Source organism: Rhodnius prolixus, unplaced genomic scaffold (assembly GCF_049639745.1).
Source record: "Rhodnius prolixus isolate KJV_2025 unplaced genomic scaffold, Rpr scaffold_11, whole genome shotgun sequence".
NCBI classification, from domain to species: domain Eukaryota; kingdom Metazoa; phylum Arthropoda; class Insecta; order Hemiptera; family Reduviidae; genus Rhodnius; species Rhodnius prolixus.
The window spans coordinates 9,056,510-9,082,597 of record NW_027411625.1 but is presented as its reverse complement, the minus strand read 5'-3'; the positions used below and the strand labels follow the sequence as shown (position 1 = coordinate 9,082,597).

Here is a 26,088-nt window from a genome sequence, read left to right as displayed (position 1 = left end):
ATGAAAGTTCTGTTGGACTAAACACAAATATATCAAGGAAACATCTGTATAAATAGTTCTTGAAAGTGTAGAGCTTATACAAATTGTTTGCAGGCCATTGCTGATTTTTATCTTAACATTTATTTGCTTTAAATGTTGTATTAGGCTCTAAAGTTGACTTAAGTTTTAAAGATGGTGGTATCGTAAGTTAGAAACTATGTTGTAGTAATGTGACGCGGAATGAATTATACTAAAGTTAATAGCTTAATATTTTTAGTTATTTCAATAAAAAATAATATTTATATATATATAACAAATGTATTTACATAAATATATAAAATAGACAAAAATAAAAAAATATTAAAATATTTTTAAATAAGAAATAAAAACAGAAATAAAAATACGAACAGAAATCTTCGTTATTTGTGAGTTATTATTTGGTAGATTCTCAGAGTTGAGACAGGTAGCTAAGAACATGGTATTACAGTTTAAAATTCTGTAATTTATTTTTTTGATAAAATCTACAGAGGTAATACTTAATTTACGTTGTATGTGTGTATATGTGTGTGTTGTGGTGTAAATTTTTTGGGAGAGAGCCGCTAGTGTAACAATACAAACTGTCAGTAACACTTCTTCACACACGCACACTTGCGCACAACGTCAATGTCTTTGGTGAAGCGTGTCGAATCTGGACAAACCAGTCGCACCTTGCGCCGTTTTGTTTTGCGAGCTCGACAGCAGGCCCCACCGCATCCTCCTTCGCATTTAGCCAATTTCAGTGGTTTTCGCGAACGGCATCCTTTCTCTGAATAGAATTCACGGGTTTGCTCTTTGCGACATGTTGGAGCTGGAACATTCATAAACCAATAAATTTAAATACACAAGTTTCTCTTAATGCCGATATTATAATATAATTTATGTTAGGGTACTTAAAGGTTCAGCGGACCTCTAGCAACAAACAAGTACAAGATAAAGGGTTTATAGTTTTTCTTAGAATTGAGCAAAGCGCTTTGTGTTTTCCAACAAAACTTGTCACCGTAATAGCTATCTATTAGGCTACAAGGTTGAGCCTTCACAAAATATCTTTCGAAAAACAAAAAAATTTTTCATTAGTTTATGATAACTATTTTTCAGCACTAAAATTACAGCTACATCATTTGGCGGAAATAATAGAAACACTAGACGTTCTTAAGACTAATTTAATATGGTATTAGAGAAAATCAAACATAAATGCATTGATTTTGCAGTCTATTGAACTTATTTAGTAAGAATAAGGTAACAAAATTAAGATTAGATCTCCCCACTGAACTAAGCAGACCTACCTTGTTCACAGTATTTTCCACTCCAGCCAGGAAGACACTTACAGGAGTATTCAGACTGACTTTTAGGCACACACTTGCTGCCATGCTTGCAGCTGTTCCTGGAACAAGGATCGCTGTCCAGGATGTCCTCCTCGTCTTCCTCGTCTAAGTCGTGGTGGTGAGTTCTGGAAAGACCATGTTCGTCGCGCACCTCCTCGCCAATCATTTCATCTTCCTGGTCTCCTTCATTGAATAGTGCACATCCTGGCCCAACTTTATGCTGGCGTTCAGCATTCGTGAAATCCACCAATTTGTGATTTATCCATAATTCTTTCAAACAACCTGAAATTAAAAGAAAGACTGGTTGAAACATTCACAAGCCTTTTCGTTACTGCATAAGTACTTGAAGTTCAATTAGGATAGAACTATCCTACTTCCCTTTAAAACATAAGGAAACTAAAGGTTATTAAAGATTGTTATCTAAAGGTATCGGTCATTAAGTTACAACAGAATTTTATTATTATTACTATTATTACTATTATTATTATTACTATTATTATTATTACTATTATTATTATTACTATTATTATTATTACTATTATTATTATTACTATTATTATTATTACTATTATTATTATTACTATTATTATTATTACTATTATTATTATTATTATTACTATTTTTTTTTGTTTTTTTTGGCGCATCAACAGCTGAGGTTATTAGCGCCCGGAGCTTTTTGTGGATAAACACAACTATTTTTGAACTTCAAGGTAGAATACGCATACATTTTTCATTACAATACAGTATTTTAAAGAATGTATTTTACCATTAAAACTAGTTATGTTGCGTAAATGCCATTGCGTAAATGCATTCTGTCCTGCTTCCGGCGGTACGCCACCCACGTACAGTGGTGAGGTAAGTCGCAGGTAGTCCTGGCTGCCCTCGTTGATTATAGACCTGGCGAGACCACGGTCCACTCGCAATGTGAAGTTCTTTTTGATCGCCAACAGTTCGACGATGTGATATTTTCCGTCGGACACCATTTCAAAACTGCAAACAAACAAAAGGCAATTCAACACCAACTAGACATAGCCATCACATGTCTTTACCTTCCGGCAATTTACAGATCCCCTTGAAATCACTATTCTCGAAATGAAGCAATAGACCTAAATACATGTAGTTTAATCTAAGAAACCCGTTGGACTAGCCAATTCGTAAAAAGAATCTGGTGTGAACCTCCACAAACTTTCATTTACAAAAAAACCTAAACGTTAACTGAGCAGTTTACTGAAATAAGGCAATTTGATGAAATGGTTTGAACCAATCTAGAATGTTGCTAAGTGCTAATTCTAAAGAAATAATAAGTAAAATATTAAGTAAGAAGATGAACAGATAAGAAATGAGTTTTACCATAAAGAATTGTAACAGTCGTAACGAACTTTTTATGAGAATATAATTCGTCTTCATAATTATTTATAGTTTAGAGAATTAAACAATATATGGGACCAAAAAATGTGCAAAGAATTGATTGGACATGACAGTTTTTTCCCTTGAGTTTACTTGATTGTCTTATTACCTATTTACCTGTACATGGTGGACACAGGATAGTTGCCCACGTCATAGCTGACCCGGATGCGGCCATTAAACAGTTCTACGGCCAGATGTTCCCTTTCGCCGTCGTACATGAGCACACCGTTTTCCTGACTTGTCGAGAACACCATGGTCACATTAGCTTCTGGTTTGGTCCTCAATGGTTCCATTTCAACAAAAGAGGAATTACTTGTGAACGTGAGACTCATGAGGTATTCACACTGTTTGCCTGTAACGTCAAATATTTAACTTGGCTTTAAATTCTTTTAGGTCCCTTTTTTAAGTTTTAAAGGTTACATGAACTTGGCTGTAATTGTGACATGCGGACTAAATCAAGAATTACAGTAACTGTCTCATTTATTTGAGAGAGATGGTTGTCTGTATTGAGACCGAGTCTACTAAAAATTGAAAAACTCTTCTTAAAAAATGGAACTTTCAGTTTCATAATAAACTTTAAAACAATGAAACTCCTCTAGAGATTTGCGAATAAATTAAGCCTGTGTGCGAGTGTGTTGGATCTACGAAAATGTCACTAATTTTGAAGGTAGATTACAACCGAACTATATTTTACTCTGCTAGGCGGCTATAAAGCATGCTCTCCATTTTGCTGTTCATATTCATTAATGGCCTACCCTTAAAAATATCTGATACTGAAGTGTTAGCGTTCGCCTATTGAGATTTCTTCTTTGTCTAATTGTCGGAAGTTGTAGTCAACTTTGAGTATAAATGAGAAATTGTGCAATGATAATGGCATGAATTTAATATAGCAAGAAATTATGGCACCGAAAAAAGCCTGCAGTAAGCTTAATAGGCGTGTAAACAAACCATTTGTTAATTTTAATGAGAAAACTACGGAAGTTTGTCACGTCCGTAGTAGTTCAGAAAGCAAGCACGTTACACAGGTAGCGATAAGAGTGTGACAATTAATACGTAAGAATACATTAAATGCTGTGAATTAAAAACTATAGATCTAGAACTAGGTAAGCAAAAATTTTTTAAAATATATGGTTATAAATATTATGCTTGGGGCATAATTCTGGGAATGATACAGAATTAAACACTTTTCCACTTTAATTTTACCTGAAAATCCTGGAGCACATTTACAAATATAGTCGTTTGAGCCCATCGGCTGGAAACAGATACCATTTTTACAGTCATGATGCTGACAAGGCGAGGTCTGCGGATAAAGCATTGCAACCATGGGTGCTATTTCACAGAACTTCCCAACAAAATCATTTGCACATTTACAAGTGTATCCATTTATGCCATCCACACAGGTTGCTCCGTTCTGTGAACATAACGAAATCAAAGCTGGGGTGAGAAAAGCATAAGACCTTCTCTTACTGCACTAATTACAATTATAAATGACAAATTTTCCTCATTAAAATGAGCTCAGATTAAATAATGAAAGTACAACGAAGAAAATGTTGTATTTCTTCAACATTACAACACTATTTCTCACACCTATCATCCCAAATAAATTAAATTAAGATTAGGCCTCATAGTTGTATTAAAGTAATCATCCTAAATAAGTTAGACTGGAAAATCAGCCCCGGACACGAACGCTGAACCCTATCCAATTCTAAAATAAAAAATATATTTTGTTAGACGAGGTATGATAACTGCCTATATTCTACCTGACACATGTTATTCTTGCAGTCGTCTATGTTAACGGTACAATTGTCACCAGAAAAGCCTGCCGCGCAGTCACACGTGTAGTGAGTCAGATGGTCCACACAGCGCCCGTTATTCTTGCAAGGGTTGAATTCCTTAGTGCAGTATTGGATCTTCTTCTCACAATATTCACCTATAAATAAGAAAATTAATAGCAACTTCGAGGTCAGCTGACAAATACAACAGTATTACTGCTATAGCTGTTGTAAAGCTGACCAAATTACATTAATCAGACAACACTTTCAGTTGGTTATAACAGTGTTTCTTCATCAGTTTTTTCATTGCGCAGTTCTGATTCAACAAATTTGAATTAAAATGAATATAATAAAGTCTTGTGTATTTTACCCATATAGCCAGATTGGCATTTACACTTGTACGCTTGCACCAGATCTATGCAGGTGGAATTGTTCTCGCACTTATTTTGTAGACAATCGTTAATGTTGATCTCACAATGTGTACCAGTGAAGCCAGCCTCACAACTGCAACTGTCGACATACACAAAACATAAGTAATAGTAATAGTCTTCTATAATCAACATGAAACATTAAAATAGACAAACTTAGATAAAATCCTCTTCCTTTAAAATCAGCTTAAATTTTTTCATGGACATTATTACAGATAGACTAACCTAAATCTACCTTCCTCAAGTACCCGACAGGTACCCTGATTTCTACAAGGGTTACCATAACAAGCGTCTATCATGTACTGACAGTGGTTGCCATGGTAACCAGGCGTGCAGCGGCATTTATACTTTCTTTCTGGGAGAGGCTCGCAGATTCCTTCATTCGAACAAGGATTAGTGTAGCACGCATTGCACTTGGCCAAGATATCATTCCTCACTCGACCTGCAAAATAATTGCCATTCTGTCTAGAAATTGTCAATTTCTAGAAAATTCACAAGGAAATTATTTGAAAGATGCGAGCCTTCGTAAAGAAATATTTTCCCACGCTTAAGTTAAAAAATTGGGACGTACCTTTACACTGGAACAAGGATGAAGGTGTCGTGAGAATGAGTTTATCCTTTAAGGGCGCCGGTTCAGCGCATCGAGCAATTCCAGGCTCTATGTAATCACCTTTTACCCATTCGGCAAGCCACTTCATGCTACAGTCACAGTACAATGGATTCGAACCTAGAGCTCTGAAATTTGCTTCATTTAGAATAATGATAAAAAAATATAAAGATAAGTAGAGTAAAAAAGTAAAAAGAATGGCAACGTACAGATGTGAGATAGCATGCAGATCTGAGAAGACACCGTCCGGGATCATGGAGATGTTGTTGCCATGCAAAGATCTGCGACAAAAAGTTGATCTAAGAATACTGAAGTTATAGATAAGAGCTTGATAAATACCAACTTAGATTATCTTAGGGTGTTAATATTTTAGGTATATCTTAGGCTTTTGTATTGAAAATATGAAAAATCCATTCACGTAAAGTTGCATTTCTCCGTTATGGGATTTGAATTGAAACCTCAGTAGATGATATGGAGTAACACTTGAACAAAATATGATGTCGGGCTTCATGCGTTTGATCTTTTTGACATAATATATTTACAAATCGGTATAGATTTTTGAACTAACACTCACATAATTCTTAAAGTTTTCAATCCAGCCAGGGCGTCCCTCTCGATGCACTGGATTTTGTTGTAGCTTAGGATACTGAAAAAGTTATTTCAAGATTAAAATCTAGTTAAATGAGCTTTCGATACTGAAATCATTTCTGCTGGAATAGATCTTACAGTGTTGACAAATTAGAGAGGTTGACAAAAGTAAAATTCGAAATTATTAGCAGATGGTTGTTGCTCAGATCAAGCCTGGTAAGATATCTCAGATGATTGATTCGGTCGGCTTGTATTGATTGGATCTCATTGACGTCTAAGTACCTGCAAGCAAGTAAATTAATTAGCCCCGGTTCAATATGTGCTTGGGACAGTTAGGTTTGGTTCGAAAACTTAAACGCTATGTGTATGCAACAGAAGATACATTAGATCAAAAAGACTTGGGAGCGTTAGACCATTAACTTTAGGCGCCAGAGGGCTCACATGAAAAGGGGTTTGAGTGTACGAGGCTAATCCAAGGATTCTTACTCCACTAAACTCAGGAAATCTGGCCACAGTGTTAGAAAAGAAATAGCACTAGTGCAATAAAAATCGTTGAAGCCACTTTCAGGGAAATTCCCAGAAAATCAGAAGCTTTTTCTGTAAAATCGCACTTCAGATTACCAATTTTCCTCTAAATTGGATTAAATTACTTTTAGGTAATCTTGATATTGTATGGTCGACGGATTTGTAAAATTTAGTACCAGGCAGTTAACCGAATGAAGTGACATTATCCTAGAAAGTCCATCAGAAAATCAAACTTCCAGAGGAAATGTTTTAAATAGTATTATTAGTGATCGACACTTAGGTGCAAAAGTAACTTAGGTACAAATCGAGTATAACTCGATTTTAATAATTTTTATTGAAGATCCACTCCCCACTTCCTTGAAATAATTGCCAAATCATTAGTACGGGAACTTTCTGAGATTTTTTATTTGTGAAACCTAAATCTCACACCCCACACATATTCAACCAGAATTACATTATTATATAAAGTTCTCTTACAGTTCAGAAGTTTCTGGTGGAATCCCACGCGGTATTTCAGTCAACTTTGCTCGGCTGCATCTGACTACAGTTCCTGCACAATTGCACTTGGGCGGACAGTAGTTATCTCCCAGACAACCCTGGTCATTTTCACCTAAATAAAAAGAAAAATCAAACATAAAATTTTTTGTTGTGACTATGTTGTGTTTTTGTAGATATAACGTATAAGTACAACTTCCACTAGTCATTTATTTTTAGTTTAAGGTGCGTCAACATTGAGATCATTGGTGCCCATTTTCAATGTTACTTTTATTTTTCAGTTCAATGCCCGCCGATGGGAAGCGTTCTCTCGTTATAGACAACAATATCCATCACCAGTCATTGAGTATTAAGAAGTTCTTAGAAATCCAGTACGCTACTTCTGGCTAATCCCTTCCCAGAGAATTCCAGCCCCCGTAAAAGATACACCGCGCTCTGTGTGCACTGGGAAGATGTCTTTGAGCAGCCTACTGCCCGGTATCGTATCGCAAGTTTGAATAGTACTGATTCGATATTATAAAGACAAATAGCTTCAGGGCATATTTTAGTGTGACTTTGATGAAGCTCTCAAGGAAACTGTCGAATCGAATTTAAAGCTTAAGTAGTTGTGTACCTGCTACAGAACTGATAGGGTCTAAAAACATGTTATCACGCCATCCTCACCTATCTTAAAAAAATGTATCTTATGTGTTTCTACCGAAGAATAGTAATATGTGATTAGAAGTGGTTTTAACGATCAAAATTTAGAGACATGAGGTCAACGGTTAGATTGCAGATTCAGGGTAGAACGAGAGGGGAGAGGATTCTAATGTATAAAAAAGCGATAATCATTTTGTGTAACTATGAAAAAATAATTTATCACTAATTCGTTGCCAATGGACTTACAACGAATTCCTATGTGAACATCTTACAATAAGCAATAGATCTTACAAGAAGCTTAAAAACTACAAATACTCACTGTTGCATTTAAATTCCTGTTGTGGGATCTCATGGATAGGAACATCGTTGAGTCTAGAAGGATGAGCACACCGTGGGCTTCCCGCAAGCAGCTCCTTGCGGCGCAGCCACTCGGAAAACCAACCCAAATGGCAATTACACACAAATGGATTTGATAAAAGATTTCTGTAAAAAAATAGTTTAATCACTCACAAACTAGTACATAGTGGAAAACTGATAAGAATGATAAATTAGCATTTATGAATACTCACAAAGTATGCAAGGAATTTAATGAATCAAAAGAGCCGGGCATGACGCAGGTTATCTTATTGCTGTATAATGATCTGTAAGTACCAAATTTTTATGGTTAAGAAAATAACTGAGTTATTAATAATAATATTACAATTGATAATACTGAGATTCCCATTTTTGCATTTTCTTTCGGTATAATATTAAGCTCTTACATAGACTTACAAGGGTTTATTTGTAACTAAAATCTATGCCTTGTTCTCACTAAAAACATTATACTACTTATCAATTGGGTGAGTTTCTTAATAGCTGCCCCTTTTTCTTTAAATTTACTTTAATTATGCTTGTGCAAAGATCTATACGATTTAAAAGTTCACATTCCATTTCAATTTGCGCCCCAGCAGGCATCTGTAAAACTCTTAAAACCCGATTTTTTTCGTTTCATCCAACAAATTATTACTTCCAATGAAAAGTGGGTTCATTTTGACAATACGAAAAACAAAGCAATGCATAATTAAATAGATATTTCCGTCTTCCGAAAAGAAATATTTGATAAAATTTTGTGCATGCTTATTAAAGTGGAGTTAGAAGAACGTAATTCACTTTGAACTGGTGAATAAACAGTTAAACTTTTCCTTTCTGCTAAAAAATTAACCCTTTAAAACCGTAAAAATGTACTATTTCAAGAAGACAGAGCACGGAGCATACGTCGATTGACAAGGTATTCAGAAGTGAGAGTTTGAATTGTGAGCATTTTCAGAACCAGCTTACTGACCAAACTACGAACCCTCCGATTATCATCTCTTCCAATCAAAAAGTTAATTTTTACCTAGGAAAAAAACTAATTGCAATAATGGAAGTGGTGAAAATGTAATAGGCCAAAAAATGCACGTAGTTAAATAGTTTAAGTTAATAGAAATTCAAACAGACTTACAATACTTTTAAATTGTACAATCCAACAAACATTTTGTTATGTATTTCTGCAATACGATTTTCTGCCAGTATTCTGGAACAACAATAGATTTACATTAAGCAATAATTCTTAAATAATAAGAAGTACAAAAATAATAATGACTTATTTTTTAAATGCAGAAGTTAAATCCTTCCACAAGCGTCTAAAAGTTGCAAAAACCCCATTATATTAATTTTTAGATTGGGTAGTGCTCCTGTAGACTACTACGTCTAACTTCAAACAAAAAGGTAAGAAGGAAATACAGGATGTGGTACTTGAACAGAAACCTCGACAGGCCGTTAGAAATTAATAATAATAATAATAATAATTTTTTTTTTTTTCCCCGGGGAGTAAAATCTAATGGATACCAGGTGGGCCAGTCCTGGTGATGTGGGACTCACACCCACTAAAAACCTCCCCGTCTCCTAGCTAAACCTTCCACGGAACCGTTTACCACATTACTTCGTGGAAGGCCTTCGCTATTTGCCCTTTCGGGCTTCCGCATCTTTAGGCCACATCTACTCTCTCTCCCTCTCAAGTGGCACGGGACACTTGCTGGTGAGGGTGTGTGCTCTCCACGAACTTCTTCTTTCTCAGGACGTCCTCAACAAACACAGCCACTGCTGCCCATCCTCTCTCCTCGCGGAGCATTCTTTGAGTGACGTCATCTGGGCTAAAGTCGCCTATTGCATCGGCCGCTCGTCTTCTTTCCGCGCCCCACCGACTGCAGGCAAAAAAGACATGGTAGGCATCCTCCTCCACACATTCCTCGCAGTGGGTACATTGAGGGTCTTCTGCTTTTCCGATCCTATGGAGGTACTTTCGGAAGTACCCATGCCCCGTCAGGAACTGGGTGAGGTAATAGTTTACCTCCCCATGTTGCCTCTCGACCCACGGTTTGATATTTCGGATCAGTCTCGCTGTCCAGCGTCCCCGCTCATCCGCATCCCAGCGTTCCTGCCAATCATCCATCGTCCGGGCACGTTCCTCGCGCTTTTTTCTGGCCTTTGGCAATACCTCCGCTTTCCGTAGATAAAGGCGCCTACGCTCGACTGCCAGTAAGTCGATTGGGATGGTGCCCGCGACCAACATGACCGCTGGTTCAGACACCGTGCGGTAGGCGCACGCCACTCGCAAAGCGCCTCTACGCTGCACTCCTGCAATCCGCTTTCTATACTTCGTGAAGCGAAATAATAATAATAATAATGGTAATAATAATAATAGTAATAGTAATAATAATAATAATAGTAATAATAATAATAATAGTAATAATAATAATAATAGTAATAATAATAATAGTAATAATAATAATAATAGTAATAATAATAATAATAGTAATAATAGTAATAATAATAATGGTAATAATAATAGTAATAGTAATAATAATAATAATAATAATAATAGTAATAATAATAATAATAGTAATAATAATAATAGTAATAATAATAATAGTAATAATAATAAGGAAGGGATTAGCTATTCGGCTACCGTTTTGGATTCCCACGCGGAGGTCCCGGGTTCGAATCCAGCTGCTGACTCTTAGATTTTCTTTTCCTAGGAACTTCTTACAGCTCACTGTCCGGTGATGGACATTATTGTCTGTAACAAGAGAACACTATCCGCGCCAATAACCTCAGATGTTGACGCGCCTTAAATCATTAATAAAATAAAATAATAAAAACATGCATTTCTACAAAAGATTCGTCAAAAGGAATCCAGAAGGGGCCGCGAACCTCGGAAAATAATCCTTGGTTTACTTTCTTCTGCGGGAGAAATTTATTAACTATATCAGAAGTTAATACTATTTTTTTTTTTTCCTATAAATCCCAGAAATGGCGGGTGCGAGAATCCTTCAGCTGGCAGAGAAATAGCTTTTCAAAATTAAAAAAAATAATTAAAAAGACATTTTTTTTTGTACACCCTATCAAAACTTTAATAAAGAATTTATAATGCTTACAGATCTGTCAAATGGTAACATCCTTCAAAAGCATTGCCTTCGATACCAGTAATGTGATTCCTTCGTAGGTCTACCTTAATTAAATTCGGCAACCTGCCAAACAGTCCGTCAGATTTGATCTTGCTAATCTGATTGTCATTCAACAATCTAGAAACAAAAGTTTTTGGAAACTTTGATCAGATTAATTGTAATATCTATAAGAATAATTAAAAAGGTTTATGTACCTACAACTCGGTAGTGTACATAGGTATATCTTTGGGTATGTCCGTTAGTCCTCTTGCAGAACAATCGATGAGCGTACCGTCACATGTACATCCGTTAGGACAGCCTCGATCTATTAGACAATCGCCTGCATGTCTAGTGCGATACTCCTCAACACCTACAACAAACGTAGAAACAATTACTGTCCACGAAAAAAACTTGAATTGAATTCACAGATAATAAAGACCGAATTTAAAATCCTATAATTCGAACGACTGACTCTTTTTGCCATACTTAAAGTTCAAAATGAAAAATTGTCTTAGTATAGTAAACCATTGTTTGCTTTTCAATAAATTCTTAATATAATCAAATCTCCACCGGTTTCAAATTAAATTTTTAATTTGTCAGTATTTGAAAACTTTTTTAAAAAAATAAAATATTCTTTTATTTACTACAGAAACAATCCTAAAGCAAACCTAATTACATCAATCTGAAAAACATTAAATGTCCATAAGACGGTGATTTTCTTTCTCCAATTAAAAAAAACACAATGTAATAATTTTCAAAACTTGAAGTAACTTCCTCACACACAATCTCTGTTAATTTTGAGCAATAAGTTATTAACTCATTGCTTAAAAATAACTAACTGCTTAAAACATTCATCAGTAATAGGTTTGAAGTCTGTGCTTTTAGTAAATTTTAATGGTGAACTGGAACACAAGCATCTAAATATAAACCGCGGTGAAAACATGAAAAAAAGTAAATAGTAAAAAGAGATGTTTTGCATTTAAAAATTAAATATTGGCGTGCAAAAAACAAGAATCTGATGTAAAACTCCAGTTCACCAATTTGTAACGTATGTTTAGTAACATATGCTTTTAATAACTCTTCCTATTAAGTGCAACAAAAATTTATTTAATATTAAAGGCACAACTATTTTGCTTACCCTTACATTTAAATTTGTCATCCCTGAGCGCTTCGATGCGTCTGCGCTGCATTCGTTTGGGCGTATCACAGCGTGCTCCAGAAGTTTCGATGGGATTTTTATGTAAATATTCAGCCAGCCACTTTAAATTGCAATCACAGATGAAAGGATTGCGCCCAAGATGTCTAAAATTATAAATAATGATTTAACAACTAAGTCTTTAAATTCTAATAGTTACCTACGATTACAAAGAAGTATTAAACTTACAAAGTCTGGATATTCTTCATAGAATCAAAAGTACCGTTGGCCAACGACTGTATGTTGTTATCATAGAGCGAACTGAAAATATAATAATAAAAAAATATTCTATTCGTCTTTTATGTAGTGAAAACTGATTTGTAATGTAAAGGTCTTTAAACTCCTCTTTCTCTATACAATGAACGCGCTTCAGCACAGTTGTGTGCTCTCGACAGTGGCTAGTATGATCAAGAGACGTGCTACATGAGAGTATGATCCATCAGGAGTGTATGGTTCCCGAATATAAGTTTGCATTTGCAGCTGTTCGCGCCATTCTGGTTGCAGTTCGTCTCTGCTTAATCAGTTGGTAGAATTGTATAAAAGAAGGAGACAACAGAAATATTTGAAAAGGATATTTAATGTGTGGTGTTGCTGGGAGCAGTGCTAAGATGCGTTTATGGACATCAGACGTTTGGGAATGTTTTTTTTTTAAAGACGGTCTTAAAATTAGTTTTTAGAACACGGAACTTCTTAATCAGTCATCTTTATTTTAATTAAGCTTAAAGTATTTTTTTATTAAACTTAATTCGAGAGGTTCAAATAAATTCTAAGACGGTACTCTAAGACTAAAACCAAAGAACTTACAGTAAATTTAAACTGTGCAGATCTCTAAATGAATCTTTTCTGATGCAGGAAATTTCGTTAGCGTTTAACAATCTGAAACAAATAAAAATTTTACTTTTTCTTTATAAAGGCAGAGAATTAAAGAAATTATAAATTTATTTTTCTAAATTTTGGCCTAGCCGAGCAATCGGGTGAAAATTTCGGATGCTTTCTTAGACTTACCAAAAGTTTACTTCACATTCTAGAGCCACTTTCTTAATCTATACCTAAAGCAAGAAATCATGGCGAGACTTACAGCAACTGCAGCGAGGATAATCCATGGAACACGCCTCCCGGAAGTTCCTTGATCTTGTTTCCGTAAAGTACTCTGTAATAATACTTTTAATCAAAAATAAGAATTACATACAAATATACGAAAGTAGTTATATAGTCAATTAGTAACAATTACATACAATGATGTAAGGGATTTCAATCCGGAAAATGCGTCAACCGCTAATTTGGATATGGCATTCTTACTCAAATCTCTGAAACAAAAGATGGCTGAATTTGGCTGTGTTATATAATCTACTGTCGAAATCTCTCCTGCATTATTGAAATGGATGCACTTAGTCTAATGCAATTAGAAATCTATCTTATTTGAGTGACTTTTTCCAGCTGCTTCTCAACAGATTTTAATCATTCTTATTATTGCCGCAGAAATATTATTCAAAAAGTGACTACTTTTTTTTTTTTAATTGAAACCCAGTTAGCAAACGAGGGATTAGGTTTTAAAGATAGTCGATCGGACAGTACTCTACCTGTTATTGAATCGGCAGTGGTTGGATTGAATAACCGTAGTAAGAACCAGTGAATGCGAAAAGTGAAAACAAAAAGAATAGAGAAGATGCAAGGTAAAGAAGAAGAGAGGTGGCGGATTCGGAAGATCGTATGTTCTTGACGCAGGCATGGGTCCTGATTATTAACAGCAAAAATAAAATTGTATATCCCCAAATTTTCAACAGATGGAAACGTTAGTCATGACAGTCCATGGACTGTTCCCTAAAAAAACTGTCTAAATTTCACCACGGAGTCAATCTTCTATGGTGAAAGCACTGTCCTACTAAATCAGGATCAGAAGTGCGGTGTATACAAACAATGAAAGCAGAAGATGAGATGAAATTTCGGACAAGAAGTGAGAGGAGTAGAGCTGGCCGTGATGGACGACTTCATACAAATTCATTAACACTTGATATTCACGAAATTAAATGTTTGTAATACTTTTAATTGCAAAACCTATTAGCCATAATCTCAAATTATTCAGTTTTTGTTTTGTTTTAAGTGCATCCTTTCCCTTAATGTAATAATAATATAAAGCTTTTTCTAACGTACTGAGACTACATAAGCTATCTAAGTTTAAATTTAAGTACAGTAGCTTTGTCAACTTACATCCTTCTTAGACGTTTGTAGGTTGAAAATCCCTTGGAAGGAACTTCTGTGATGAAATTTTGTTCTAAACGTCTATAAAAATATCAGAATGGTAGAAACAAAATTAAGTAAATTTCACTTTGATAAACTCTAAAACACATTTTACTCACAGTTCTGTGATTGACTCAGGCAGATGATAAGGTATCGTTGTCAGCGCTTTCTCACGACAATCGACGATGCCTTCGGCACATCTACACTGATGGGGACAGCTTGGTTCTGATTGGCATTCTCCTACTCCTCGTTCAACAAGTCCTTCACAAAAAAACAAAAAATTAAACTATTATCGGGCGCAGATATTAAATAAAGGATCACTTTGGTTATTTCAGAGATCGGTTTAATTGCTGTCTCTAATACTTTTCGTTTATTGATTTATCACTTAAGTTTCTTTCAGTCCTTTTTCGGAGATTAGGATGGGCAATTAGACAATAAACTCTTTATATGTTTGACTGAATTTTCAGCTCAAGTCCTAAAGGGTTTTGAACCAGTAAGATACGAAATAACAACAGAAGATTTAAGAAAATTCATCCAGCTCTTTCCTGCAAAAGTAAGATCTCAATCGTGATCACAGTTCTGGTTTAACGATTTTCTCTTAACTTATAATTCTATTAATGCTTTTGTTATTACTTGGTATTGCGCAGGTGGGCATTTCTTTTAAGTTGTTGATCTGAATATAAGTCTTAAGATGTTACTTTACTTTCAGACTTACCGGAGCATTTAAATTCTTGTTCATGCAGATCAGCTACGTTGTGTCCTTTGAGTTGATTTGGAGAAAAACACCTGGTGTAAGGTGCCAGTCTTGGATACTTGCGTAACCAGCGGGCTAGCCAAATTAAATGACAATCGCAGGCCAATTTATTTTCAGATAGTCTGAGACTACGCAGCCGGAACATATCCTCAAACAGATTAGGCGGTAGACTAGTCAAGTTGTTGTTGTTCAGAGTCCTGGAAAACAGAACAAATTGATGAGCCATTATAGAAAAAAAGTAGTCTTAAGTTATTCCATGTGTGCAACTAAATTATACCATAGCACAAAATTAGGTAAATGCATACAAATAAATTAAAATTTTAGTATACAATGTAATCAGTAAGCAGCCAAGTGTCCTGGGCTTACCGAGATATCAAATCTCAGAAGAGTCATATCTCATATCTTCTCCGGACCAAGGAACTTGAAAGACTTGTCAAAGCTGTATTGTCCTTGCTAGTGTTTAACACCATTTTTAACTAAAAAATAGAAGAAGCTAATTGGGGATTTTTTTAATGACCTGTTTCCAATTGAAACTATTTTTTTTTAAATACCTTTTTTAAATTAAACTCTTTTTGTTTTGTTATTGGTGATTGACCATTTTAAGGTATCCATCCGCCAACTATTCAATCCCACTTTAGTTCCATTTATCAGTTTTAACTTTGGCGAATTTAGGGTAAAAGGTGGTCTTTTTTTAAGGAGTAGTTGATAAGAATCTATTTTAGTGGCATTTGAGGTTAAGTTTATGCATTATTTTACTCTGTTACCTTTCCCAGATAAAGATAGCCGCTAGTCTTTACTCGTTACAGTTCTGTAGCAAGTGGGCTTGACTTACACTTCAACTTGTATCGAAAGCTTCCCGGAAAATTAATCTACGTGATTTACGTGATGCCCTAAACTTGTCTTGCTCACTTAGGTTGTATCATTAATATTATATGTTTGAAACCTACGCCGCACAGTTTATAGCTGAGCTTAGGGACATTTTGTCCTTCGATTTCACATTTCCCACGCTTGCTGTACAATTTTATTCAGTATAACCTAAAATTACTAATTCATCTAAGATACTCATGATTGAATAAACATGTTCCACAATACTGAAATAGGGCAAAATATTTAAAGAGAAACTCTACGCAGTAAAGATTAATATATTACGCTATTTATTAATATTTAAAATGTGACGTACAATTTTTTTTTTTTTTTTAAACAAACTACATTAATATATTTTGTGGAATACTCACAAAACTTCCAGTTCTCTAAGATTTTTAATTGCTTGCTCGTCCACACAAGTCAGCATGTTATTGTCTAGTTGACTGAAACAAAAGAAGTTCCCCAACATATTAAACTATTTCTTCAAATCCATTATCACGTAGTTCAAAAGGTTTGCACTTACAGAGACTTCAAAGAAGGTATGCCTCGCAACGATTTCTTGCCAATTACGTGCAGGTGGTTGTGACTTAGATCCCTGTACAGATATACGGATGTTATTAATTCTAGTTTTAAAATTTAGTTTATTCTGGTCCAGAAAGATCATCCCAGCGATTTCCACTAGTTATGTTACAGTTATTTAGCATCATTGGATCACTGAGATTCTTATTATCATTTTTTTTTTGGTTCAAGTAATTTAATATTTTCCATCATATTAACATATTTCATGATCAAATCGATACTAAAGCTAAAAGAATGTCCCAGGGTACGCTAGTGCAGAATGCGGTTTTGGTGACTTAGTTTATACACTTTATTAGTGATGCAGATAGCTCTTAACGAGACAACATTTCAGTTGACTGAAAGTGCAAATCCCTTAAAAGAGTTTTTAGTCAAATTCAAGCAATGTTAAAATCTCCTAATTTTAACTGTACACTCTGGTACAGAACTAAGTACGATTGAAATAATGGCACAAACAATGGCTCTAGGATTTGTGTAAGGGTGATTTATGTTGGGCTTAGATTTAAAAAAAAAAAGAAACAGATAAAATCATGAAGACGGGCGAATTCTCCCTGAAACCTTAAGCAATTTAATGAAGATTCAGTTGAAAGCGGTTTTTCAATCAATCTCTGAAGGCAATACAACCCCATATCCAACAGAGGAAGGTTATATCCTTTTCCAACACTTTCAGGAAGAGAGAAAAGTCTGGAAACGAGAGATTTTCAACATGGCTGGCGCAAAGAATTTGGGAGAATACCACAAAGTGGTACTCTTAAAGAAATCAGAACAAGTTTACAGAATACAAAATGTAAGCATACCCACAACTCGCGATTCGTTTAAGCTATTCCTAAAATTCCGTTCAGTGTAAGAGTACTTCTGGACGATGAAATTTAATTTTACAGCATAGTATCGTACTTTTTCATCACCTACTTGCTGGCTTGTACAGTGTGAAAATATTGGTTCAATAACAAAACATTCATAAAAAGTATGAATTTAATTGAAAAATGCTATAGATGGTAGACTAACTATAATTTTGGCAGTCCGTTTTCTTTTCACACTTAATCTGAATTAGTAAACAACGCAGTCTAGACTACTTACAGACGAATTAAGAGCGGCATATTGCCGAAGAGTAGATCTGGCAGTTCTCGCAGCTTGTTCTCGTTCAGTCTCCTGCCAACATAAAGTAAACCAGTTAAATTTAATTAGTATTGACAACTAACGCAAAACTAGGTAGAATCTCCTAAGTTAGTGTAATGTGTTGATTTGTGTTGCACCACCAATCAGGTGACCACCAGACCATACAGAGATTTAGTACATGTGAATGTACTTAACATGACAATAAGTGAGTCCGGTTAGGAGCAACATCGGGAACAACAAGTGAAAACTTTACATGTAAGAAATATTTTATTTTGTTTTCACAGTACAACCAACCAAGAGAATTATAGCATGCAGTAATTATGACGTTGGTCTTTCTTCAGATGAACAATAAAAGGAATACATTAATTTAAAGCTTTTGTAGAGTGATTTGTTCGCCAATAAGATCTTAGAACACCAGATAGAAGTAGTGGAAGTTAAAGAGGTACCATTGTAGTAAAGATTATTGATTTTTTTGATTGTGTTTTAATTGGTATCAAGTTTTGTTGACTCTGTTCAGAGTAAAGTACAGAGAAAACTGACTTTTGTTAAAACCCAACAAATTCCCTTCAAAATTTCATCGCGACTAATATAAAGCTCCCTCAAACAAAAGAAACATACAATTGAAATCAGATGATATGCTTACTTACAATCTTTCAAGGGCGGCCAAATTCTGGAAAGCTCCTTTCTCAATTATCTGAATCTGATTGCCGATAAGATTTCTGCAACAGACATGCCGCGTGCTTCAAACATGCTTCCAGCTTACAATGCAATTCTAAGTATACAAATTATTATTTAAATATAGAATAAACTTAAAACAAAGTATTTAAAAAAAACTAGGTGAACAAATAATTTCACTGCAAAAAATAAAGGATGTAGCAGATTGAACTGGAAAAATCTTTAACAGAACGTTCTACATCTCATTTGAAACATACAAGTTTATCATTTAAAATAACTGATATCCTTAGATACTACCTAGTATCTTAATCTTCATCGAGGGATTTTCATGACTTCTTATTTCACAAAAATGGTTTAGAGTTTGATCTAAAGCAAACGTAAGTGCACCTATCACTAGACATTCAACTGTTCTTAAGATTATTATTTTTTGTTTTTGATAATTGTTAAGATCATTTTAGAGGTTAAAATTAAAAACTGGTAAGGTTTTGGCATTCAAAAAGGTGTTAAATGATAAAAGGTTAGAAATACAATAATTACACAATTATTATTTTTTGTTACACTAAAGGCCTCACACACACAGTTTTCTCACGAAACAGTCACATTTCTGTGAACAGGGAATAGTAAATAAGCTCCTAGAGAGAGAAAGATCATCAAAGTGAAGGCTGAACTTGCACGAGGAATCTCCGGATAGGAGCCGAACGCACTAACCAAACCGTTCATCTGAAAAGCTAATCCCTCCTCTAAAAGGCACTGTAATGGGAAATTTCATGTTTTTTCAATTGGATTAATTTAATTTGCTTTAGCTCTAAATCTCAAGCAGTTATAACCATTTTTATGAAACGAAGTTGTGCAATAAGTTTTAAGATATAACCCAAAGATTTTTTTCTTAGTCTCATTTCTTTTATGAATAACTTTTTCTGTATTTCATCACCCAGAGGTTTCGTCTTCAGAGTAATCTTTAGGGGATTTCTTTTACTGTATTGATACTTTTTAATTTCAGGGCCCCCCCGTTTCATTAATTATTTTATTCAAATTTCTCTCTCCCTCGAGAAGAACTTATTTTATTTTCAACATTTAAAATAAAAGACTTGAGTAATTGATTTTCTCACTTTTTCTTTGTTTTAAGAGTTGATTTTATTCATTTTAAGCTTGGTATTCACGTTAGAATAGAATCCTAATGGTTTTAAAGTGAAATATACGAGGTCTGTAAATTAAGTAATGAGACTGATTTTTTAAAAAAAAATTATTCAAAAAGAATTACAATTCTATATTGTCACCTTCAAAATAACTTCCTTCTGAAGCCACACAGCGCTGGATTCGTTTCTTCCACTCCTCATAACAGTGCTCGAACTCCGATACTGGAAAAGCCTTCAGCTGGTCGGTTACAGCCGTTTGAATGTTTTCGACTGTCTCAAAATGAGTTCCCTTGAGGTGATTTTTCAACTTCGGGAAGAGAAAAAAGTCACAAGGACCCAAGTCAGGCGAATAAGGGAGGCTGAAGAGCCACAAGAATGTTTTTTACTGGCCAAAAACTATTTTATTGAAATTGCTGTCTGACAAGAAGCATTATCGTGATGCAACACCCACTTGTTCTTGATGTTTGGTCTCACACGAATGACCCTGTTTCGAAGTTTTTCAACAACCTCTCGGTAAAAGTGTTTGATTGACCGTTTGACCTTGAGGTAGAAACTCTTTGTGGACGATTCCGTGGATATCGAAAAAACAAATCAGCATGCATTTGATCTTCGACTTCGCCATCCTTGCTTTTTTGGGCCTTGGAGAGGTTGAAGTGTGCCACTCCATGCTCTGGCGCTTGGTTTCTGGGTCGTACTCAAACACCCAAGACTCGACACCAGTAATGGCACGTTCCAGAAAATATTCTTAATTCTTTTTGAATAAAAAAATTTAAAATAATCAGTCTCATTAATTAATTTACAGACCTCGTAAGTAATGAATAAAAACAAAAAGACTGAGTGTTCTGATTCTTGGGTTACATCTGAAAAACTGCTTTATCAAAAAAGAAAAACTCTTTACATAGACAACGAAGAAGGGGACAAGTTTGTTGAATCTTTGAAATAACAGCGTGTTATGAAAAAATTAAAAGTACAAATTACAGGACTGGTTGGAGCTAGTAAGAACGTTGAGTCTCAAATGTGGTGTAGCGCTTCCTACTTAAATAAGACCAGTTCAACCAGTGTATACCCTGCATATATTGTGGCCCATTGATACGGAAGCCAAAAATGTGCATAAATGCCAGGCAAATAGCTACAAAGGGAGCGCATAGTAAGCAATCGAGAAAATTGTGTCTTGAGGAACTGTGTAATATCTTTGAGCTTCTGTCTGCCATACAGACAGAAGCTCTTTCCATGCCCAAGTTTCATCCTTTATTTCAGCATCTCTGGTAGTGTCACGAAGAGGTAGTAGGGAATAGCTGTTACGAGTTAGCTCTAGACTGGATTACCTGGTATGAAAATTGGGCCTCTTGTGTGTATATTTTAGCCGTTTGTTAGGCGTCCAGCAATGGGCAATTCACATGACTTGGTGACTGTTTTGAGGAACACCCACTCCACCAACACCCTTTAAACATTTTAGGTTGGTGAGGCAATTGATATAATCTGGTCTTATGCAATTTTATACGATAGGTTTCCAAAAAAACGTCTGTTTTCTCATCATAGTGGGTAGCTCCAACTCTTGTGCAGTCTATACAGGGTGAACCAGTAAGTAATGTCCATAGGACTGTGTGTAGTACATCTAAAATGGAGTTCAATTACGTATTGGCCAACTTCATATTTTCCACTGTTCTTGAGTGACGTCACTTTACTTTTTTTTTTAAATCATTACTTTTTTCCAATAAAAATGTTATTACTCAAAAAGGTTTAGTCCGAATTCGATTCTGATGACACGATTAGAAAGACAGATAAATTTTCTAAAAATTGATACCATTTCGAAGCATAAGTTATTCTCTAAACAGCCTCAATCTTCCTCCGGAAACTGGGAAAATAAAAGTAATCGAAATATTTAGGAAAACACATTAGGCCCTTATGTGATCATTATCAGACCTAGGTGCTGGCACTTTTTATAAAAGATTCCTTGTTTAATAAGCTTTCAAACGGTATATCATTTTCCAGGATTCCTTTTATCTTCGTATGAGATATTACGTTTGTTTTACAAGAAAACGTGTTCACGAGCACTCAACAGTGTTAGTTTATCAAGTTGTTTAATTCATTAAAAACTCTTTTAGATGGGCCAGTAGTCAATTTTAAAGTAGGCGGTCTTAAAATAAGGAAGTCAAAGGTTACAAATTGTACTTAAAAAAAAAAAATACTTCTAATCTCTTTGAAATATTTGTGAAAATGTTAGGAAATATTTTAAACAAGTACTATTTTTATAAACAAAAATTCTTATAGTTTGTATTTACTCCAAATTACAATTTCACTCACAACTACACTGTCGAAAAAGAAAAAAATATGAATAAACCCTAACAACCTTTTCAGTGGAAACTATGAAGTTGGCGAATACGTCATTGAACTCCACTTTAGATGTACTACACACAGTAGGCCTATGGACAATACTTACTGGTTCACCCTGTGTAGCAGACGCTATAACTTCTAGTTTGCGTTACGAGACTTCTGATACTTGGAGTCCAGAGAAGATAATATGCAAAGACACCTGAAGAGAAAACGCTGTAAAGAAAAGGTTTCTTCGACTAGCTAGACCATCAAGGGGTCGTCGACACAATTAGCCACCTGTTCCAGAGGTTACAATTACTATAACTTTATAGCCTTTTAGTTATTTTGGCATGCCTCTTACTGAGCCCAAAGGTGTTTTAAAACCAGTAGTGTGGAAAACAAACAGGTGCAATTAGTGCAATAGGCAAAAAATAACTTTGGCTTAGCAGTCGGCTTCCAAACAGTTGAACTTCTTGAGTGCCATAGAAGTGGGCTATATTGCTATTGCAAAAATATCGGAAGATGCACAGAAGTATTGCTTAGGGCTTAAATAGTAGGGTGTACAACCAAGAAATTGAGTTTATGTGACCTTAAAAGAGATTTTTACGAGAAGTTTGTCGAGCTGAATCCAGACTCAAGTACTCCGTGCACTTGCTGAAGAACTGGTAGTGCCTAAAGACACCGGCTGCGGCCTCCAAACTAGCTGCTAGAGCTTGTAGATCAATAGACCGCAACCACAATGGATACTTACCAACTTATCATAAATAATCCATAATCTCTAAAGAAAATCTCTTACAAAATTAGGTGCAAGTGAGTGATTCGAGCAGAGCCGTTCTAATCAGGCCAAGAGTGTCTCCCTGACCTGATATCTTCATAATATTAACGTAGCTTCAATAAGTTGCTAAGAGAATGAAGAAAAAGGAGTGACTATTTATTTTTGTAAAACTGATTTTATAAGAGTTTTTTTGGGTTAAGATTCGTTTTGAAGGGGGATATTATACCTCTGCATTATACATTCTGCGAGTTCCGCAGCCCGAATATTGTTACCAGTACGAGTTCTGTGTTGAAGAAGACTTTGTTCTTTGTGAGGAAATGTACTAAAGGCCATCTAAGCCTTAATTAATCCTCCACTTATGTAGGCTAAGTCTAAGTAAGCCTCTAAATATTTGACCAATTATAACTAACTACAGAAAAATGAGCCAAAAACAAATATGGGGTTGAAAAAGCCCGCCGCAAATGTGGCCCCTAGATGCGTACAGTATATAGGCCTCTACTATTAACTATACAAGCTAGTTAGTAAACTGCAGCGAAATCACTAAACTGTCGGCACTAGCCTTTGAAGTTATCACAGCTGCATACTTTCTATCTTTTTTATGCGCACAGTGGCATTCAACTGATGCATTTCTGCATTAGAATGCGGTCACGTGCCCAGCTAAACGCTAATTACTGGGAGTAACTTCATTGTTCTTTGTACAAAACAATTTTTTTTTATGAATGACCGGTAAGGGATCTAATTTCCATTAGAAAGAAAAATGATCTAATTTGATGTTAACACACACATACGACTAACAGGGTTGTTTGCTAGTCGCCTCCGTCCACGACACCTAATTAGTAGCTGGACGTAAAGCCTGCCTGAAAAAATAGGCATTACTTTATCTTACCTACGTATTTAAAATTCGTTATACCTCTGTATTCTGCTTTTTGTCTAATGTACATAAAATTATATCTAGCTTCTTTGTTTAATTTTTGTAGTTGATCATTTATTGTATTTCCCAATATTTTGTACAGGTTGGGCGCCACTAGAAGAATTGTAAAGTCAAATTTTCATCTGGTCTTAGAATTACTACTAAATATTTAGTTTCTTTCAATACCAAATAGTTTTACACGTACGAAATGAAAATGATCAACTTGAATAGTGCTATTGTATTGCAGATATCTGGTCCAGGATAGTGCTTAAAGTAGTTTAATTAAGTTGTGGTAGATTTGCTAGTGAATAATGTTTAAAGAGATACTTACAAGACCCTGAGGTTGGTCAAGCCTTCGAAGTCGCTTTCATAAATCACTGTCAGGTTGTTCCCTTGTAGATCCCTGCAAAAATAAAAAAAATACACAGCATTAATATTAATTAGCTATGAAATAAACAAATAAAAAATCGTGAGGATCGTACCTAGTGTACAATTACACGATCACAATTTTCAAAATTGACTTTCCGATGGGTGATATATTTTGGTATCTTCTTAAAGAACATGAAGTTTTAGCGAGCACTATACCATCTATTTAGTTAGTACAGTCTTACCATTGATAAGGTAAAAGAGAAATTATATCTTTACTTTGGATAAGGATGTCTTCCAGTCCAGAAGAACTTTCTAGGCCAGAGGTAGTCAACCTCTAATCCGTATGTATTCTCATCTCGTTTGAACTATATTTTTCTGTTAAAATTAGTGCATCCTTATTGCAACGGGACTACCGCCTTCAAAGGCAGGCGTTCTTTAAAGTGTGGAAAAAATGTTGGTATAACGTATGATCCCATCACTTGTATAATATGAACTAAACTTCCGAAGTTGATCTAAAAGCGCAAATTTCTTGAAAATTACTTTTTAGTATTTAAATATCACTTTCTCAGTTATTTTTGAGATTCTTTTCGAGGAAATTTATTTAAGGCAGGGAGCTGGCTTCCTCAAAAATCCTTGTTATCATTGTGAAATATTATTGAAACCAGCTAAAAATCTAATAAAAATACTAAGTTTGAAAAGAACCCTAACATATAGTAAAAATACTATGTTTCAAAGCACCTTAAGAATTTCAAAAAGAGAAAGAAGTGTGTGTCCACACCAACCTTGTTTCGTCAGAAAATTTGATGGCATCACGATTACTTGGTTAGTAGGCACTACTGCACAGAGCTGAACTCTATCGGCTGTGTTACTAACTCCACCAATAAACTCTACTTGAGCTTACGGACAACCAGCATGCAATCCCTCCTCTGTCTAATTAATACTATTCTTATAACAAGTTTTCATCTAAGAATTTGTATTAAATTTTTAAGTAGCCTTCAATATTATTCTGATTCTATCGTATGATGATAATTATGAGCGTAGAATAGCATTGTTTTCGCATTTTCTGCAAATTCGGAATTTTACTAACATATTTAATTCTGAAAAATAAGTAGATAGTAAAACCGTTGAGTAGAAAGAAATTTAACTTTACAGGATTATTATTGTATTTATACACTGTTCAAAAATTTAAATTTGGTGAATAGTTCTATACTTATGTAATAATTAAATTTGTATATATGAATTATTTATGTCCATCTATTTTTTGAGCAAATTAAACACAAATATGTAAATTGTTTTTTGTTATCTGTTTGTTTAAAATAAATAAATAATTTAAATTTTTTTGAAAGTGTAGTCGTTTTGAATTCCTAATCTTTACTAGTTTACCATGATTATCAATACTTTCATCTTAGCTACCCCCTTTCAGTTTTAGGTTATGACTAATAAGCTAATGAAAAAATCTATGCAGTTTTGAAAATGATTTGGCCGAATTTGCGTTTCTATCTTGGCAATTTCGAAATTAATGAAGAATTGAGGAAAACCTCTTTTCTCACTGGTTTCAAGTCTGGCTAAAAGATTTAGAGAGGGTGTAATGAAATTTGAACCACATTTCGACCCAGAACTTCTCTTCAAATTCAATTGTGAATCCTAATATGATAATCAAGGGAGGAGTTAAAGATGGCAGGAAGGATTCTCCCTAAATTTCTAATATTTTTCCGAGGTTCGGCAGTAAGCTAAATGGTCTGCAAGAAAAATAGGACGGTAAGTGGTTCTTTTATCTTAAGGATAACGGAATTTTTTCAGGAGTCAGGAGTAGGTAGAACTGTTGGAGAAAGAGATGTGTTTGATTCACAGTAAGGTCAAATAAAAAGTGTTCATTAAAATCGCAACTTTATTCAACCAATT

The 26,088-nt window shown here is 34.8% G+C and overlaps 1 protein-coding gene across 4 annotated transcripts in view; it reads right to left on the bottom strand.

Annotated features, from left to right (window-relative positions):
* Positions 1 to 410: 410 nt before the first annotated feature.
* Positions 411 to 26,088, bottom strand: part of sli (slit guidance ligand) — a 91,127-nt gene continuing 65,449 nt past the window's right edge. The window contains exons 2-32 of one of the 4 annotated variants that reach the window (XM_074138510.1): positions 24,149 to 24,220; positions 18,656 to 18,727; positions 17,970 to 18,041; positions 16,840 to 16,911; positions 16,688 to 16,759; positions 15,414 to 15,649; positions 14,818 to 14,959; positions 14,669 to 14,740; positions 13,696 to 13,767; positions 13,539 to 13,610; positions 13,265 to 13,336; positions 12,650 to 12,721; positions 12,404 to 12,567; positions 11,485 to 11,635; positions 11,257 to 11,403; positions 9,282 to 9,353; positions 8,371 to 8,442; positions 8,121 to 8,284; positions 7,145 to 7,277; positions 6,281 to 6,424; positions 6,129 to 6,200; positions 5,764 to 5,835; positions 5,519 to 5,682; positions 5,173 to 5,389; positions 4,890 to 5,029; positions 4,508 to 4,677; positions 3,951 to 4,158; positions 2,865 to 3,099; positions 2,107 to 2,330; positions 1,302 to 1,622; positions 411 to 826 (exon numbers count right to left, since the gene is read on the bottom strand). In XM_074138510.1, the coding sequence (XP_073994611.1) occupies positions 600 to 826; positions 1,302 to 1,622; positions 2,107 to 2,330; positions 2,865 to 3,099; positions 3,951 to 4,158; positions 4,508 to 4,677; positions 4,890 to 5,029; positions 5,173 to 5,389; positions 5,519 to 5,682; positions 5,764 to 5,835; positions 6,129 to 6,200; positions 6,281 to 6,424; positions 7,145 to 7,277; positions 8,121 to 8,284; positions 8,371 to 8,442; positions 9,282 to 9,353; positions 11,257 to 11,403; positions 11,485 to 11,635; positions 12,404 to 12,567; positions 12,650 to 12,721; positions 13,265 to 13,336; positions 13,539 to 13,610; positions 13,696 to 13,767; positions 14,669 to 14,740; positions 14,818 to 14,959; positions 15,414 to 15,649; positions 16,688 to 16,759; positions 16,840 to 16,911; positions 17,970 to 18,041; positions 18,656 to 18,727; positions 24,149 to 24,220 (4,195 nt within the window). In that variant the 3' untranslated portion in view covers positions 411 to 599. Of the gene's footprint in view, positions 827 to 1,301; positions 1,623 to 2,106; positions 2,331 to 2,864; positions 3,100 to 3,950; positions 4,159 to 4,507; positions 4,678 to 4,889; positions 5,030 to 5,172; positions 5,390 to 5,518; positions 5,683 to 5,763; positions 5,836 to 6,128; positions 6,201 to 6,280; positions 6,425 to 7,144; positions 7,278 to 8,120; positions 8,285 to 8,370; positions 8,443 to 9,281; positions 9,354 to 11,256; positions 11,404 to 11,484; positions 11,636 to 12,403; positions 12,568 to 12,649; positions 12,722 to 13,264; positions 13,337 to 13,538; positions 13,611 to 13,695; positions 13,768 to 14,668; positions 14,741 to 14,817; positions 14,960 to 15,413; positions 15,650 to 16,687; positions 16,760 to 16,839; positions 16,912 to 17,969; positions 18,042 to 18,655; positions 18,728 to 18,980; positions 19,121 to 24,148; positions 24,221 to 26,088 lie in introns of those variants that run through there. The other 3 variants (XM_074138511.1, XM_074138513.1, XM_074138512.1) reach the window with 3 other exon arrangements.